At 45.6% G+C, this 13,979-nt stretch overlaps 1 protein-coding gene and 1 long non-coding RNA gene across 2 annotated transcripts; one reads left to right on the forward strand and one right to left on the reverse strand.

Annotated features, from left to right (window-relative positions):
* Positions 1 to 592: 592 nt before the first annotated feature.
* Positions 593 to 10,715, reverse strand: LOC308579781 (zinc finger protein RFP-like). The gene is made up of 8 exons (XM_081180714.1): positions 10,464 to 10,715; positions 9,446 to 10,026; positions 6,023 to 6,166; positions 5,731 to 5,961; positions 5,104 to 5,126; positions 4,696 to 4,811; positions 3,643 to 3,669; positions 593 to 1,265 (listed from the first exon to the last, which is right to left on the reverse strand). Exons 2-8 carry the CDS (start codon positions 9,857 to 9,859, stop codon positions 724 to 726), a joined length of 1,497 nt encoding a protein of 498 aa, XP_081036840.1. The 5' UTR covers positions 9,860 to 10,026; positions 10,464 to 10,715; the 3' UTR covers positions 593 to 723.
* A 1,891-nt stretch (positions 10,716 to 12,606) lies between these two features.
* On the forward strand, positions 12,607 to 13,748 carry LOC308581274. Its single transcript, XR_014004915.1, has 2 exons — positions 12,607 to 13,082; positions 13,421 to 13,748. It is a non-coding gene; the product is annotated as an uncharacterized lncRNA (long non-coding RNA).
* The last annotated feature ends 231 nt before the right edge of the window (positions 13,749 to 13,979 follow it).

Consider the following 13,979-nt stretch of genomic DNA (forward strand, 5'->3'; position numbering starts at 1 on the left):
TCCTGGTAGCCACAATTTGATAGCTGCAGGGATGCAATTCAATGCATAATTGCACCACGCAATGAAAATCCGAGCTGCTGCTGCTTGGTTTTCTTGCCTTGCAGGTTTTGAAAAGTCGGATGAGAAGCCTGTGGATCTCCAGATTTTGCTGGACTACAACTCCCATCACCCCTGATAATTGGCCATGTTAGCTGGGGTTGATGGGAGGTAGAGTCCAATGACATATGAAGAGCCACAGATCCTGGGTTAAAAGGACAGTAATAAAATAATGAGGAAGAGAGGGCATGACGATTCAAAATGCAGCAATGGGAAAGGAGGCTCTAATCCCATTTTACTCATTTTTTAATGCTATGAGTGTATACTTCCACTTTTGTCCCACTGATGAAATATATTAAGGGCCAAATAAGCATGTGGTTATCTCCTTGCGTGCTTGACTTTTGTTTACTAAATGTGAAGGGGGCTATCCAAACTGGAAAAAGTGCTGTGTGTTGTTTTGCACCAGCCGAAGCTCCAGTCAGGATTTGCCGTCCACATGCTGGCTTATTTTTTTAGTAAATAACCGCCAAAGGCCAATAGCATCCTTAATGCCACGCCTCGCTTGACTAAAATCGGCAGGGCTGAGAACTGGATGTGCTAAAAATTTATCAGGCTGCACCTCCTTGCCTAGGCCTAGAGAAGAATGCGCCCTCATTTTCAAGAGTTGCGGAAATGGATCCTTGAGAGTCAACATTTCAGCTTGCCTCCCCACTTCAGATGGAAAAACGGGCAGATCCTCTCCCCAGAGAAGGAAGCTGAGGGGAAAGCGAAGATCGAGTTGTTGGTGTCGCCGTCGAAAAACTCCACGAGGCCCTCTTCGTAGTGTAGGGATAGTCGGATCTTCCTGAGCTCGCTTCTGGCGTACACGACGGTCAGCTTAGGGGAAGTTGAAGCTGAGAGCTGCCAATCGGAGAATGACCCTAAAGTGTCCACCATGGTCTTCTGCAGAGCCCAGAACCCCTCGCTAGGGTTAAGGGTGATGTCCCCCTTCCTCCTGACAGACTCTCGCGCCACACCAACCGTCCACTCAGCCCATTCCCCTCCGATCTCCACTTCCCACCAATGCCGCCTTGAAGTGAATCTCTCGCGGCCCAGGACAAACATCTCTTTGTCGAATCTCTCGGGGTTGTCGGGCAGGTCCTGGCGCCTGTCTCCCCATTGGACGCACTTCAGATCCTCGGACAGGATGAGGTTGGGGTGCGCCGTGTCTGGGTACAAAGTCACATTCACTGTGCAGGGCAGAGAGAGAGAGAACTGCATGGGTCAAGGAAAAGGACCAACTTCTCGGCTGCCGGACCACAACTCCCCCAAACCTCATTTTGGCCAGGCTTCAGGAGGGCCAGTAAACTTCACCCCACCTCACCCCAGCGCCCCAAGAATGAAGGAGAAACTTGCATGTTGTGTGGGAGGCTTCGCTTGGGCTTGCCTGTGGTGGCATCCCTAAAGCATAGCTGTCAACCGTCCCTTATTTGGCGGGAAAGTCCCTTATCCAGCGCCGTGTCCCGCTGCTGTCCCTTATTGATGCTGTCCCTTAAATTTCCCGGGTTTCAAAGGAAGCAGCTCCTCTCCCTCCCTCCCTGCCGGCCAGGGAGGAGGGAGGCTCCAACTGTGTTGCTTGGCTGCGTTGCTCACCCAATAAGGAGTCTAAGAATGACGGGGGGGGGTGTGGTGGAGCTTGCATGCCTTGTGCCTGGGGACTCGCCTTTGCTCAGCACTTCCCAGCAGAGAGGTGACGGTGGTTTTCCTTGCTGCATCCCCTTTGCCGGGTTGCTGCGCTGTGGGAACCAACCGCTTGAGGCTTCGTTTGGCTGCTGGCTGGGCTTTCTGCCTTTGCTCGGAGGGGCTCAGAAGTTGAACATACCTGTGCTTGGAAAATCCCTTATTTTGGTTGCTAATCCCTTATTTTTGAGGCTGCTGGTCCCTTATTTTCAAATCTGTAAGTTGACAGCTATGCCCTAAAGGTGTTTGTTAGGTTTTGGAAGGAAACCCTCTGAGTGGTTGAGGTAGGAAAACGTCATCTCTGCCCTCAGAGGCTTGTGGCTGAGAGTGGTGTGGGAAGCAGAGCTCGCGTCCAGATGTAAAGCCCAAGGGTAGATAGCAGAAAGTTTGGGGAAATCCAACCCAGGTCCTCCCACCATTTTTGGAAACTAAAGTCAACCCCTCTGCCCCTGAGAAATATAGGGGGGGAACTGGGTTCCCCCTCATTTTCTTTTTTTCCTCCCCCCTGGGCCTTCACGTCTCTAATCTTTTTGCTATGAATATTAAACAACGTTATATTGAAGAAATTGGGTGTCTGCTAGTTGACATTAAGGGAGCTGGGTGTCGGAAAGGGCCTTCTCTGCAGTTGCACCCCACCTCTGGAAGGACTGCCCCTCAGAGGTGTGTCTTGCACCAATACTGCTGACTTTTCATTGGTCAACAAAAATGCACTTGTTTGCGAGGCCTTAAGAAGTAGGTAAGAACCAGTAGAATTGAAACAAACCTCATGACAGGAAAATACAAAGAAATTTACTGAATAATAAAAACAACAAGAAATAAAAATATATTATGACTAATATAATGGACAGTATTTGTAAATGAATATAGATAGACAATGAGAACTGTATATATAGGAAGATTATTTGTTTACAGAAATTTTACAGACAAGAATGGAAGAACAACTACATACAAAACGGATAAAGACAATGCGAAAAGTTTGAGGGACTTAAAGAAGCTGGAAGAAGGAAGGAGGGAAGTCAGCTCTCAAGAGCAAGTGTAAATGTAAAGTGTAATATATTATGTGTATGTATAGTATGTAACTAAAAAAACTAATAAAGATCATTATATATATAAAAAGAAGTAGGTAAGAACTGAGCACTGTCATGAGCATCTCAGTTTAAAACTGTTTGTCTAGTGATCGTTTTGAAAAAGGATGTTTTAAGATTTTCCACAATGTTTATGTGGTTATTGTTTTACAGCTTGGTTTGTTGCTTTGTTGTTAATGCTTATTTAAACCAGCCTTCACCTATTGTTATGCACACATCATCCTAATAATTATCTCTCTCTTTCTTAGTTCAGTTGTCCTGGACTCCTGGCTGAGGGAAAGAGATAAATTAACTACTCTTTCATTTTTCGAGAATGGAGTCTGTTGATCTATCTGCATAATAAAACCCCATTAAGTGCTTGAAAGGGACTCGGGTGGCGCTGTGGGTTAAACCACAGAGTCTAGGACTTGCTGATCAGAAGGTCGGCGGTTCAAATCCCTGCGACGGGGTGAGCTCCCGTTGCTCGGTCCCTGCTCCTGCCAACCTAGCAGTTCGAAAGCACATCAAAGTGCAAGTAGATAAATAGGTACCGTTCCAGTGGGAAGGTAAACGGCGTTTCCATGCTTCTCTGGTTTGCCAGAAACAGCTTAGTCATGCTGGCCACATGACGCTGTACGCCGGCTCCCTTGGCCAGTAAAGCGAGATGAGCGCCGCAACCCCAGAGTCGGTCACGACTGGACCTAATGGTCAGTGGTCCCTTTATCCTTTTACCCTTAAGTGCTTGAATGAGGGCCTGCTATTGATTCCTGACCTGCAATTAAATGTTTCCCATCTCCTCTAGTTCCCTGCAGGTATTATTTACCTTTGTGCAATGCTTGCTCCAGAGACCCTGTTGTGTGGAGAAAAGGTTCACAAATTACTCAGTGCATCATATACTGTTTCCCCCCGCTCTATAAGATGCATTTTCCCCCTCCTAAAAGTAAGGGGAAATGTGTCTGCGTCTTATGGAGCAAATGCAGGCTGCGCAGCTATCGCTGAAGCCAGGAGAGTAAGAGGGATAGCCACGCGAAGCCTCTTCAGGGCAACAGGAGGAACGCTCCCCCTGCCCTGAAGAGGCTTGGAATGGCTATCCCAGAAGCCAGAACAGCAAGAGGGATCACTGCTTTCACTGCACAGCAATCCCTCTTGCTGTTCTGACTTCGCTTCGCTGAAGAGGCACTGCGCAGAGAGGGAAAGCTGCGCAGCGCAACTTCAGCAAAGCAGGAGGAAAAACAGAGTCCTTTCCCTTTCTCCTCCCGCTTTGCTGGAGAGGCGCTGTGCATAGGAGGAGAGAAGATTTTTTTTCTTGTTCTCCTCTAAAACTAGGTGCGTCTTATGGTCGGGTGTGTCTTATAGAGCGAAAAATACAGTATGCAGCGATGTGCCATTGCGTCTGTCTCTCTTGTACATGAAACTCCTCATTAACGGCATCAATTAAATTATGATCACTGTTTATAGATGCTTTTTTGGTACATCTCTGGAATCTATGTTTTGAGTAAAGGTCTAAATAGGATAGGGAAACAAACTGGAATGAACACTTAAGGCTGGATGAATCCATGAAGTTTAGTTTCTCTCCCATTTCTCATTTTTCAAATCCTCAATTTGGTTTGCCTCATTTCTACGTGCATTTGCATTTTTTTAATTAAAAAAGGTCATCCTGAAAATGCAATTTTATCCAGTGTGTACATTATTGAGATCAATTACAGAACACTTTTTTTGTACATTATTTCCACTTTTTATCAATTGCACACCTTTTTCTACAATGACCTTGAAGTGAAAGCCAGTTCTTCTGTAACAAGGAACTGACTTTCCCTGCCACCCCCTATCAAAAGCACAGATCATTTCTATATCTCTGTATTTGAGTTGTCTCCAATACCTTCACATTTCTCAATAGCTTTTTCCAGAGCAGAATTTTTCTGAGCGCAAATTCTGAGCGTCTCCTCCAGCCCTAGAGACAGTGCCACCTGCTGCCTCCCTAGCGCTTTTTCATACCTGGAAGGGGAAGAAAGTTATGGACCTGGAATTGGATAAAGTTTAATGTAGTTTATTTATATGCTCTCTCTCTTTTATTTTCACAGCAGACTGTGCTCAAAGCAGCTCACAATAAAGCAGGTATCAAAACACACAACATTTTGTTATGAAACACATGGACAAAATCAAATAAAGCAAAGTGAAAATAGATAGCATTGATTCAATTTGGCAATTTGTCTAGTCTTACCTGGTTGAGAGCCAATGTTTATCATTCTCAGAGCAGACCCATTGAAACCAACCAAAGGTCACATACCTGCTCAAAGTGCTTTTGATATCCTGCAAGAGAGAACAAGGTGAAGTTCTTAGTTTTCACAGGCAGAAATAATTTATTCCTTCTGGGGGAAATAATCATTGTTGCAGGAGGGTGTCTTATTTATTCCAAATATTAGAATTCAGAGAACTTTAAGAGAAGCTCTGCTGGATGAAGCCAATGGCCTATCTAATCCACCCTCCTGTTTTCACAGATGCCTATGGAAATATTCATAAGGTCTATTCCAAGATGAGTAATCACACAAGGAGCTAGGAGTGGGGTCTGTTGTGTACTGAGTTGAATAGGATCCAAAATGCAGCAGTCTGATTGGTCCTAGAACAACAGGATTCAGACTGCAGCAGTCTGATTGGTCCTAGAACAACAGGATTCAGAATGAAGCAGTCTGATTGGCCCACAGGAGCCACCCAATCCAGCTCCAGGTGGAAGTGAATCTGCAACCTGATTGGCCTACAGGAGAATTCCGGAATTAGCCAATCAAGAGGGGCCCATTGTGTACATAATGTATATAAAGCAGACATTCTGGGGGAACTTCCATTCCTCCTCACCACTAGGAGCTGAATAAAGAGCATGAAATCCACTCTCGACTCCGAGTATATTTCAGGGTCTCACCTGCAGGAATTCATTTGCTGGCTGTTGGCATTTCCTCTCCATCTCTGCAATCACCCCACTGATGCTGGAGATCTCATCTGAGAGCCTGGTGACGTTTTCTTCCTGCCTCTTCTTAATCTTCTTTTCCAGGTCATCCAGCAGGGCCAGCCAGAAACACTTGGTTTCCTCAAGAAATTTCTGCATTCGCTCAAAAGCCGATCTGATCTTCTGCTTCTCCTCTTCCAGCTGCATCTGGGGGGGGGGGGAACACACACACGGGGTGGGAAGGAAGAATGTGGCCTGAGGGGATCTAGCCGCCAGCACCCAGTGGCACCTTCTCAGAGCCAGAAGAGATGCTTACCAGGCAGTTTTGACTTCCCTGTTCTTCTATCACTTTCCAGTCCACAAGCTTGTCTCTCTCTTTCTGCAGAGACTTCAGCTGGGCCTCAATTCTCTCCTGCAAGAACAGAGAAGGCTTTTATTCTGGGGAGTTCAGTCTACCTCGTGGCTTAGGGATTCCCTTAGAAATCCTGGTCTGGTTTTGGTAACGTAAGGATGGCAGGCAGTTTCTGTTTTCAAGGTTTCCAGAAATTTGCAAAAGGGAGAACGTGCGGCTGCCTCCTTGATCGCTCTTGACTTGGTGACAGCTTGCTCTACACACAGTTCAAAGCATTGGTGCTGACCGTTAAAGCCCTAAACGGCCTCGGCCCAGTACAATCATAACTCGTTACGTTTGCTTCATGTTACGTTTTTTCAGGCTGCGTCCCGCGGTGACCCGGAAGTACCGGAAAGGGTTATTTCCGGGTTTTGCTACTTACACATGTGCACAACCGTCAAATCATGCCACGCACCTTTGCAGATACAGCGCTTCAGGTTGTGGGCTTGCTTTTCATGTTGCGAACGGGTCTCTGGACCAGATCCCATTTGCAACCAGAGGTACCACTGTATACCTGAAGGAGCGTCTCCACTGCCATCGTTCAGCCTGGACACTGAGATCCAGCTCCGAGGGCCTTCTGTCAGTTCCCTCACTGCGAGAAATGAAGGTACAGGGAACCAGGCAGAGGGCCTTCTTAGTAGTGGTGTCCGCCTGGTGGAATGCCCTCCCATCAGATGTCAAGGAAATAAACAATTATCTGACTTTTAGAAGACACCTGAAGGCAGCTCTGTTTAGGGAAACTTTTAAGGTTTGATGTTTTATTATGTTTTTCATATTCTGTTGGGAGCTGCCCAGAGTGGCTGTGGAAACCCAGGCAGATGGGCGGGGTATAATTATTATAATAATTATTATTATTATTATTATTATTATTATTATTATTATTATTATTATTATTATTATTATCATCATCATCATCATCATCATCATCATCATCATCATCTCAATAAACCTTCCTCCCAAAATGAGGGTGTGTGACTTAGCTAAGCCTGCTAGGACACCTTACTCCATAGTCTTAACCCCTTCATGCCTTAATTAGAGTTAAGCAAGTTGGTTATATGAGGCTGATTTATCCCACAACACCATCCTCAGCATGAATAATCATGGATATATGATAAAAAAGAATCCCTGAAGTGGTTCCTATTGGAGTTGTGGAACTGTCAACCTACAGAGAACCTTCCGAAAGAAACCCAGGCTATTCCACACTGGCGAAATTCCCCTTCAGTATTGCAGGAAGGTGTGAATATTGCAAGGCCTTCCAGGGGGTGCAGCGCATCTTTGTGGGTGCCATCACTGGGCCGGGGCAAAAACCTGCTCTTAATGACTCCCAAGCCTGCCTGTTCTTCAATCCATATAGTCTGATCTTGGTCATGCCAGAGTGTGATGAAACATTGGGAATATTAAGTTAAGGTTTATTAAATTCACTAAATAAATAAATAAATTTTTATGTATACCCCACCGTTCCCGGTTCAGAAAACCGGGCACAGGGCGGCTAACAAAAATTTTAAATCACTTAATTGTAATACAACATAGAAGCAGCATAAAATACAAGATAAAAGCATGAATAACAATAAAATTCAAAGTTCAAAAATCAATTTGGGGGAAATCCATCCAATAAACATTATAGTCACCAGGGCTAGCTGGCTGAAATAGTCCCACTTGGGCCAGGGAGGAGGCGAGGGGAGAATTAGCTGTGGGGTCCCAGAGCGGGTGATCTTCATAAAAGGGGAGGGAGAGGGAAGAGAAGGGGAATAAAATATCAGGCTGAATTCAAATTAGAGGCCAGGTAGAATAGCTCTGTCTTACAGGCCTGATGGAAGGAGGTTATATCCTGCAAGGCCCTACTCTCATGGGACAGAGCATTCCACCAGGTCGGAGCCAACACTGAAAAGGCGCTGGCCCTGGTGGAGGATAGTCTGACTTCCTTAGGGCCCGGGACCTCTAAACTATGGTTATTCATGGACCTTAAGGTCCTCTGCGAGGCATACCAGGAGAGGCGGTCCCGTAAATGCGAGGACCCTAAGCCACAAAGGGCTTTAAAGGTCAAAACCAGCACCTTAAACCTGACCCTTTACTCCACCGGGAGCCAGTGCAACTGGCAAAGCACTGAGTGAATATGCTCCCATGGCAGAGACCCCGTGAGGAGCCTCGCTGCAGCATTCTGCACCCGCTGGAGTTTCTGGGACAGTTTCAAGGGCAGTCCCACGTAGAGCGGATTACAGTAGTCAAGCCTGGAGGTGACCGTCGCATGGATCACTGTGGCCAGATCGGGGCAGGTAAGGAACCAACTGCTTAATGTGGCGATGGTGAGAAAAAAAGAAAGTCCTGAAGCAAATAATAATAAAATGTTACATGTAGGTAGCCGTGTTGGTCTGCCGTAGTCGAAACAAAATAAAAAAATTCCTTTCAGTAACACCTTAGAGACCAACTAAGTTTGTTACCTGAAGAAGCGTCTCCACCTCCATTGTTCTGCCCAGACACTGAGGTCCAGGATCGAGGGCCTCCTGGCGGTTCCCTCACTGAGAGAAGCCAAGTTACAGGGAACCAGGTAGAGGGCCTTCTCGGTAGTGGCACCCGCCCTGTAGAACGCCCTCCCATCAGATGTCAAAGAGAAAAATAACTACCAAACTTTTAGAAGACATCTGAAGGCAGCCCTGTTTAGGGAAGCTTTTAATGTTTAATAAGTTACTGTATTTTAGTGTTCTGTTGGAAGCTTTCCAGAGTGGCTGGGGAAACCCAGCCAGATGGGTGGGGTATAAATAATAAATTATTATTATTATTATTATTATTATTATTATTATTATTATTATTATTATTATTATTATCATCATTGGTATGAGTTTTCATGTGCATGCACACTTCTTCAGATACACACCATAATAAAATGGTTTGGGCAGTAGCAATAATACAGTGGTACCTCGGGTTAAGTACTTAATTCGTTCCTGAGGTCTGTACTTAACCTGAAACTGTTCTTAACCTGAAGCACCACTTTAGCTAATGGGGCCTCCTGCTGCTGCTGCGCCGCCGGAGCACGATTTCTGTTCTCATCCTGAAGTAAAGTTCTTAACCTGAAGCACTATTTCTGGGTTAGCGGAGTCTGTAACCTGAAGCGTATGTAACCTGAAGCGTATGTAACCTGAGGTACCACTGTATTATATTACACTGTTAGAAAAACAGGTCTAATAGTGTAATTTAAGATTACGAGTATTTGTGCTTCCCAAACACCCAGAAACACAAAAATGCATTTCCCTGGCACTAAAATTAAAACAAGGTTGGCGTCAGTCCACGGTGGTGTTTTTCTACCTTATACTCTTGAGAAGCCTCTTCCATGGGGAACACACTATGTTCTCTGTGTTCCTTGGATCTGTCACGCACCACATAGATGGGGTCTTGGTCATTACTGCAGAAGAGTTTCAGGGGCTCCTGATGCCTCGGATATATTCCCCTCTTGCCATCTTCCTTCCTCCCTTCCTGAAGTTTCTTGACCAGCTCTACAAGGTTGGCCAGCTGACAGTTTGGCCGGAAGTTCCTCTGCTGAACGGTTTCCCTGCACTGAGGGCAGGAAGAGTCTGTGCTGGACTCTGCCCAATACTGGGTGAGGCAGGCCTGGCAGACGTTGTGCCCGCAGTCGATGGTCACTGGATCCTTGAAGTACTCCAGGCAGATGGAGCAAGTCGCTTCCTCGCAGCACTCCGACATGGCACTTCCTGACGCCATGGGCCGCCTCTTAAGTCTTGTTTAAAATTTCAAACCTCCTTTCCTTTACAAGAATATTATCTGTGTGGGGCAGCTCTTTTGGGGCTTTGTAACGACCAGCAGAATCTGGCCAGAAACCTGAAAACCAGTTTTATGAGTTGTTTTCTTGAATCAAGCTGGACCTAAACCTATATATATATGTCAGGGAACTGACATCGGAGCTAGAGGCAGAGGGAAGGCTCTCAAATGATGCTGGAGAAGGGCCCAGCAGGGAGAGAGGCAGCTCCGCAGATGGGGAAGCAAATCAGTGCAACACCAGGGATATGGAGGGGCTGATGGGGGAATCGGCGAGAGGGCTCCAGGACTCTTCACCGGACACCAGCGGGGAGAGCACGGGTCCTCCGCTACCCACGCCCACCCTGCGCAGAAGACTTCCGCGCAGAGAGAGTAGGAGGAGACTGGGTGTCAAACAACTTTTATGTTGGAAAAGATTTAAGAAACGCCCACTGACGGATTCTGCTAGCGACTGAGGCAGCCACAAAGTGAAGGGCTGCCAAGACTGAAAGGTTTAGCAAGGCAACAAAGCCTGGAGAGGCGGCAACTTACGCACGAGCAACCCATACACATTACAATATATATAAAATATCCTGGCTGCCTTGGACCAGAGTCAAAGCTCCAAACATACAAGTAGTGGTGACCAAGTTCAAAACAAGTGGTCCAATAAGCAGCCACTGAAGACTTAGGGGGTGTTGAGGGCTTCCCTTAGTTCTAGGTGTGTTTGGAGAAGCTATCTTCCCCAACAAGCCCTCTGAAGCGGAGGAGAAGCCAGAGAGATTGGTAGATGGGGACTAGGAGTGGGACTCTGTTTGGAGCTCAAGTCAGGACCAGGCTGTTGCCTAGCAACAAGGCTGCAGCGTGGAGAATTCTTAAACCGAGACTGGAACCTCCATCCCTCCCCGGAGCCTTCTGACACATGGCAGCTCTGATGTGATGCTATTCTGTCACTCATCTTTTTCTTTTCTTGCTAAGTTTGTGCCGCACCTCCTGTATTGGTCTGAAATTTGTTGGTCTGTGTCCGAAAGTGTCACCCTCCCCCCCCACCGCTGCTTCACTTCGGAAAACTGTTTACTGCTAAATTGGAACGAGCAGCACTAGGGTATTCTGCAGATTGCCATTTGTTCTGATTCAGTGGTGTGGAGCAGGTTTTCCTGGGGAAAGTGGTGGGACACCCCCCCCCCAACCGCTCAGACATGGACCAATAAATCTCAGGTCTGTGCTTAGAAAGTGCAGGAGAAAATCAAATGCGGAAGAGCCCTTGTACAGGTCTACTCAGAAACAAACCCCATTGAGTTCAATGGGACTTACTTCCAAGTAGGGAATGGAAGAAGGCGTGTGAATTCAGAACATGAAAAGTTTTTGAACTAAGTTACTCATCTCACTGTCTGCTGTGGCAGAATTACGTAACTTGTTTACTTATTTATTTAATAAGGTTTATACACTGATTGTGTGAGGAATGCTGATGGTTTCTTCTTCTTTGGCAATCACTTGTAGGCAAGTAAGATTGTCTTCCATGAACATGGTCTTAACAATGAGTCTGTAAGTGACTGTGGAGGCCAATTCTGGACCCACATGTCCTTCCACAGTGGGGACATAGGTTTCCAAATGGGAGTTGATCACGGTGAGGGTTTGCCAAGCGTACCTTCCTCCTAGCATGTTTCTCTCTTGCGTCCTGAGTTCGAGTGTCTTCAAAGCCCACGACACCTTTGGTAAAGGCTGTTCTCCAGTTGGAGCGCTCACAGGCCAGTGTTTCCCAGTTGTCAGTGTTTATACTACATTTTTAAAGATTTGCCTTGAGGGAGTCTTTCAACCTCTTTTGTTGACCACCAGCATTGCGCTTTCCATTTTTAAGTTCGGAATAGAGTAGTTGCTTTGGAAGACGATGACATTGGCTTGTGCTCAATATGAGCTGGGCAGAATGGGGTGTGAGGAACAGCATATGTGGGGACATTGAAGCAGGCCCAGTGTATGCATACACTATTTGTGTTGGAATTTCCTGTTCAGACATAATGTTGACCAGGTTTACAGAGCATGTGGGTGTTTAGAGACTGCACCTTTCTTTCTCCCTCAAAAACTCCTTTCCTCCCAGGAACTACATAGGGAATGAGCACTGTGTTATCTGCTTACAGAAGCCACTGGTTCCTTTGTAGCCTCACTTTGAATACCTTGCTCTTTCAATCTAGAGAAGGAAGTGTTTTGGGTTATGAAAAATTAAATTTATTTTTTAATAATAACAATAATAATAAAAAATATTTATATCCCGCCCTCCCCAGCCGAAGCCGGGCTCAGAGCGGCTAACAACAGAAAAATGATAAAACATTCTACAATCATTTCATTATAAAATTAATTCCAATCAGATTAACGGCAACTATTGGGCTAGAGTTCTGTGAGGATTACCGAAGGAGGGAGTCAGGCTGTGCCCTGGCCAAAGGCCTGGTGGAACACCTCTGTCTTGCAGGCCCTGCGGAAAGATGTCAAGTCCCGCAGGGCCCTAGTCTCTTGTGACAGAGCGTTCCACCAGATCGGGGCCACAGCCGAAAAAGCCCTGACTCTGGTTGAGGCCAGCCTAGCTTCTCTGTGGCCTGGGACCTCCAAGATGTTTTTGTTTGAAGACCGTAAGTTCCTCTGTGTGATTTTTTTTTGGCCAATGGATGTGGAAAGATGAACAGATGAATTAAAAAACATATGTCCTTGTGTTATGGCTTACTTTCTAAACAAGAGGTATGGAAATCTTGTCAGAAAATCATACTTGACCCTTCTTACATGGCTTCTCTTCACCTGTCCCTAGATGTGCAGAGATAAATTTGAGGTTTTTTTCAGTGGGAAGATAATGGCGCTCCACTCATGTATAATGATACACTTTCCCCAAAAAGTATGGTATATGTATAATAAGTATAAAAGAGTAAAACAACACACTGTGGTACATTTCTGCAGAGTAACTTTATAAGTATATTGATACATACTGTTAAATATACAGCGATGTGCATTGTTTAATGTATCTGCTTATGTGCTGGTTGTTGGCATACTAGAAGTCTAGGCTCAAGTTTGGGGCAAGCACCCTTGGGTGAGAAAACCCCAGCAGAGCTTTAACATCGCAAAACATGCAGCAAAGAAAAGCATGGAAATATAGGCTGTAAACCCTTTTTAAAAAGCTCTTTCCAAGCTATATTGATTCCCCAGTACAGTGGTGCCCCGCAAGACGAATGCCTTGCAAGACGGAAAACTCTCTAGACGAAAGAGTTTTCCGTTTTGGAGGTGCTTCGCAAAACGAATCTCCTATGGGCTTGCTTCGCAAGACGACAATGTCTTGCAAGTTCCTGCTGGTTTCCCCCCCTCCCCCCCTTTTTCCAAGCCGCTAAGCCGCTTATCAGCTGATCCGATCAGCAGATAAGCCGCTAAAAGCAGCTAAAAGCGCTAATAGCGCTAATCTTTCAATGGGCTTGCTTCGCAAGACAAAAAAAACCGCTAGACGAAGAGAATCACAGAACGGATTCTTTTCGTCTTGCAAGGCACCACTGTACAGAGATAGACCACATAAAATGGTTTCCTTACAAAACTATTCATGTGCTTTTCCATACAGCAGACAGAAAAGATACGCAGTCAGTCAAAATCGTTGCTCAACTACATGAATGCAAAAGTATCTAAACTATTGGTATAGGAAAATGCTAGTTTCAGAACTCCATTCTGGTCTGAAACAATGGAGGCGGGTTAAAGCTATGCTGCCAGCTGGAGTGGCCAGTTCAGAGATCCTTCCATACAGAAATCCAAAAGGCTTGGTTACCCATTTCCTCCCAAGGTGAGGGGGAAGTAAAATAGACGAAGCCTAGCAGGACAGTTTACTCTATGGTTTTAACCTCTTCACACACCAATTACTCAAGCATGCTGGATTATACTGGTTACTTTAGGAATTCTAAAGTGCATATGCATATATAGAATAGTGCATAGGATATGCAATAATTGTTCATATTTTCATCAGAAAAAAAGCTTGTTTCTTGATTAAGGAATATGATTGGAATTTTTAAAAATCCAGGTGGATAAGCTCAGCATAGAGATTTCAGTGTGCATTTCTCCTTATGCAATTTTG

Source organism: Podarcis bocagei, assembly GCF_964188305.1.
Source record: "Podarcis bocagei genome assembly, chromosome: 2".
Taxonomy (NCBI): domain Eukaryota; kingdom Metazoa; phylum Chordata; class Lepidosauria; order Squamata; family Lacertidae; genus Podarcis; species Podarcis bocagei.

Coding starts and splice junctions, on each gene's coding strand:
- LOC308579781 (XM_081180714.1), bottom strand. CDS start 9,859: ATGGCGTCAGGAAGTGCCATGTCGGAGTGCTGCGAGGAAGCGACTTGC. Junction 5,962..6,022: donor TGCCACTGGGTGCTGGCGGC/TAGATCCCCTCA, acceptor CCCCCCCCCCAG/ATGCAGCTGGAAGAGGAGAA. Junction 1,266..3,642: donor GGAGCAAGCATTGCACAAAG/GTAAATAATACC, acceptor TGCCCTGCACAG/TGAATGTGACTTTGTACCCA.